The sequence below is a fragment of the Etheostoma spectabile genome, chromosome 21 (genome assembly GCF_008692095.1).
Source record: "Etheostoma spectabile isolate EspeVRDwgs_2016 chromosome 21, UIUC_Espe_1.0, whole genome shotgun sequence".
Taxonomy (NCBI): domain Eukaryota; kingdom Metazoa; phylum Chordata; class Actinopteri; order Perciformes; family Percidae; genus Etheostoma; species Etheostoma spectabile.
In genome coordinates, this window is record NC_045753.1 from 10,017,685 (window position 1) to 10,019,263 (window position 1,579).

Sequence of the window (1,579 nt, forward strand, 5' to 3'; positions counted from 1 at the left end):
TCAGACACATTTGACTGGACACTCGTACTTTGAGGGAGCGACTCACATCCTGCTGAAGCTGTGCAAAGGTCTTGCGGACTCCGTCTTGTACAAAGACCGCGGCCTCTCGGTCAGGCGTGCGCTCCACGGCCTTCAGCAGAGCATCTCCTATTGTTATGTGGTGCAGAGATGTGGAGGATGTGCCGTGGGCGTAGCTGGTGGTGAGAGTCGGGATGATGGGCGGAGAGTCCACATGAATACCACTGCAGGGACACAAGAGTTGTTTTCAGATACTTATCATCAGGTGTAATGGGACCTAATCGTTTGTATGAGTGAGATAAAGGTTCAGATTGGTTTTACAGCCATTTCACCTTTCACACAGAACAACGTAACGACCCGGGGAGTCGGATATCTGCAGATACAGACTGACATGACATTCAGGTTTTATTTGCAGAATGAAGGTCAATTTGTGTGTTTGTTCTCCGTTGCCTTCCTTCATTTTTAATTATTCCGTATCCTGCGAGCACGCGCAGCGATTTTGTCAACATCATCAAAGTTATCAACAAAAAGAAAGTCATACAACATATGTCTGTAAAGAATACGTTGATAAAATAAGTCTTCATTATTAGTAAAAAAAAAAAAAAAAAAAAAGTGTAAGCAATAAAGTGAAAGCAGGCTAATCTCGACTGAACACTAACGTTAAGATCTTATTTATATCTTTCATGCGGATAAATATGAGTTTATGTGATTTACCGACTCGCTGCAGGTAGTCCTGGATGACGTGTCCATTGTCTCTGGAAGACCTCTGAAGATCTGGTGAAAGCCCGGTTGTTCCGAAGAAGAAACTGGACGCACAAAGAAATCTTGGAGACCATGGTGCAGCTGCAGCTCACCGCGCCCTGCGTGCACGAGACTAAAGACCAGGAAACGGATCACGTCTTCGGATCGACCTGCACCGCAGGAGAAAGCTGCACTTATAGCGACCGATAGTGATCAGCGGGACATGCCTGTGCTGCCCCGGACAGCAGTCTGCAGCTATCGGCAGCTACTCGCGTGGACCTTGATCCGTGTTGACACATGACGCAGCTCCGTCCTGCTGGCGACGCCGCGCGCTGCAGGGAAGACATCTTGAGGACCACTAATTAGATCCAGATATCAGACAGGAAGGCAACAATCTTTTGGATCCTTGTTGTTTTAATTTCTCTCTATTTATTGATTTTGTTTTCATTATTCCTAGTTATTATTCTCTGTATTACTGTTTTTTATGTTTTGGGCTTTGTTGTTTTTAACGTTGTCAGTGCCAATTTCCCCCCTAGTGGCCAATAAAGTATAATTGAATTGAATGAGTAGGCAAGATATGCTTAAGAATAATAAAAGAGTTAACTAGTTAAATGTTATTTAAATTACATCTACTCCGTTTCTCTCATTCCAAAAATCCAAAATCCAAATTCTATAAACATGCCAAGATGTTTGCCAAGTCTCTTTTTCACTGAAACGGTCCACTCTCAGCGTGCGTGCACTGGAGGAAGTTTTATCGCGAGACTTTCCCTTCAGTAGTGTTTTTTTTGTTAAACGAGACGTTGAGTGAAGCTCAAACACG

General features: G+C 43.8%; 1 protein-coding gene across 1 annotated transcript in view; it reads right to left on the reverse strand.

Annotated features, from left to right (window-relative positions):
- The window catches only part of acsf2 (acyl-CoA synthetase family member 2), a 26,164-nt gene extending 25,131 nt beyond the window's left edge, over window positions 1-1,033 (reverse strand). Inside the window, exons 1-2 of the mRNA XM_032501604.1 lie at window positions 733-1,033; window positions 47-242 (exon numbers count right to left, since the gene is read on the reverse strand). Of these exons, the coding sequence (XP_032357495.1) occupies window positions 47-242; window positions 733-854 (318 nt within the window). The 5' untranslated portion in view covers window positions 855-1,033. The remainder of the gene's footprint in view (window positions 1-46; window positions 243-732) is intronic.
- Between the last annotated feature and the right edge of the window lie 546 nt (window positions 1,034-1,579).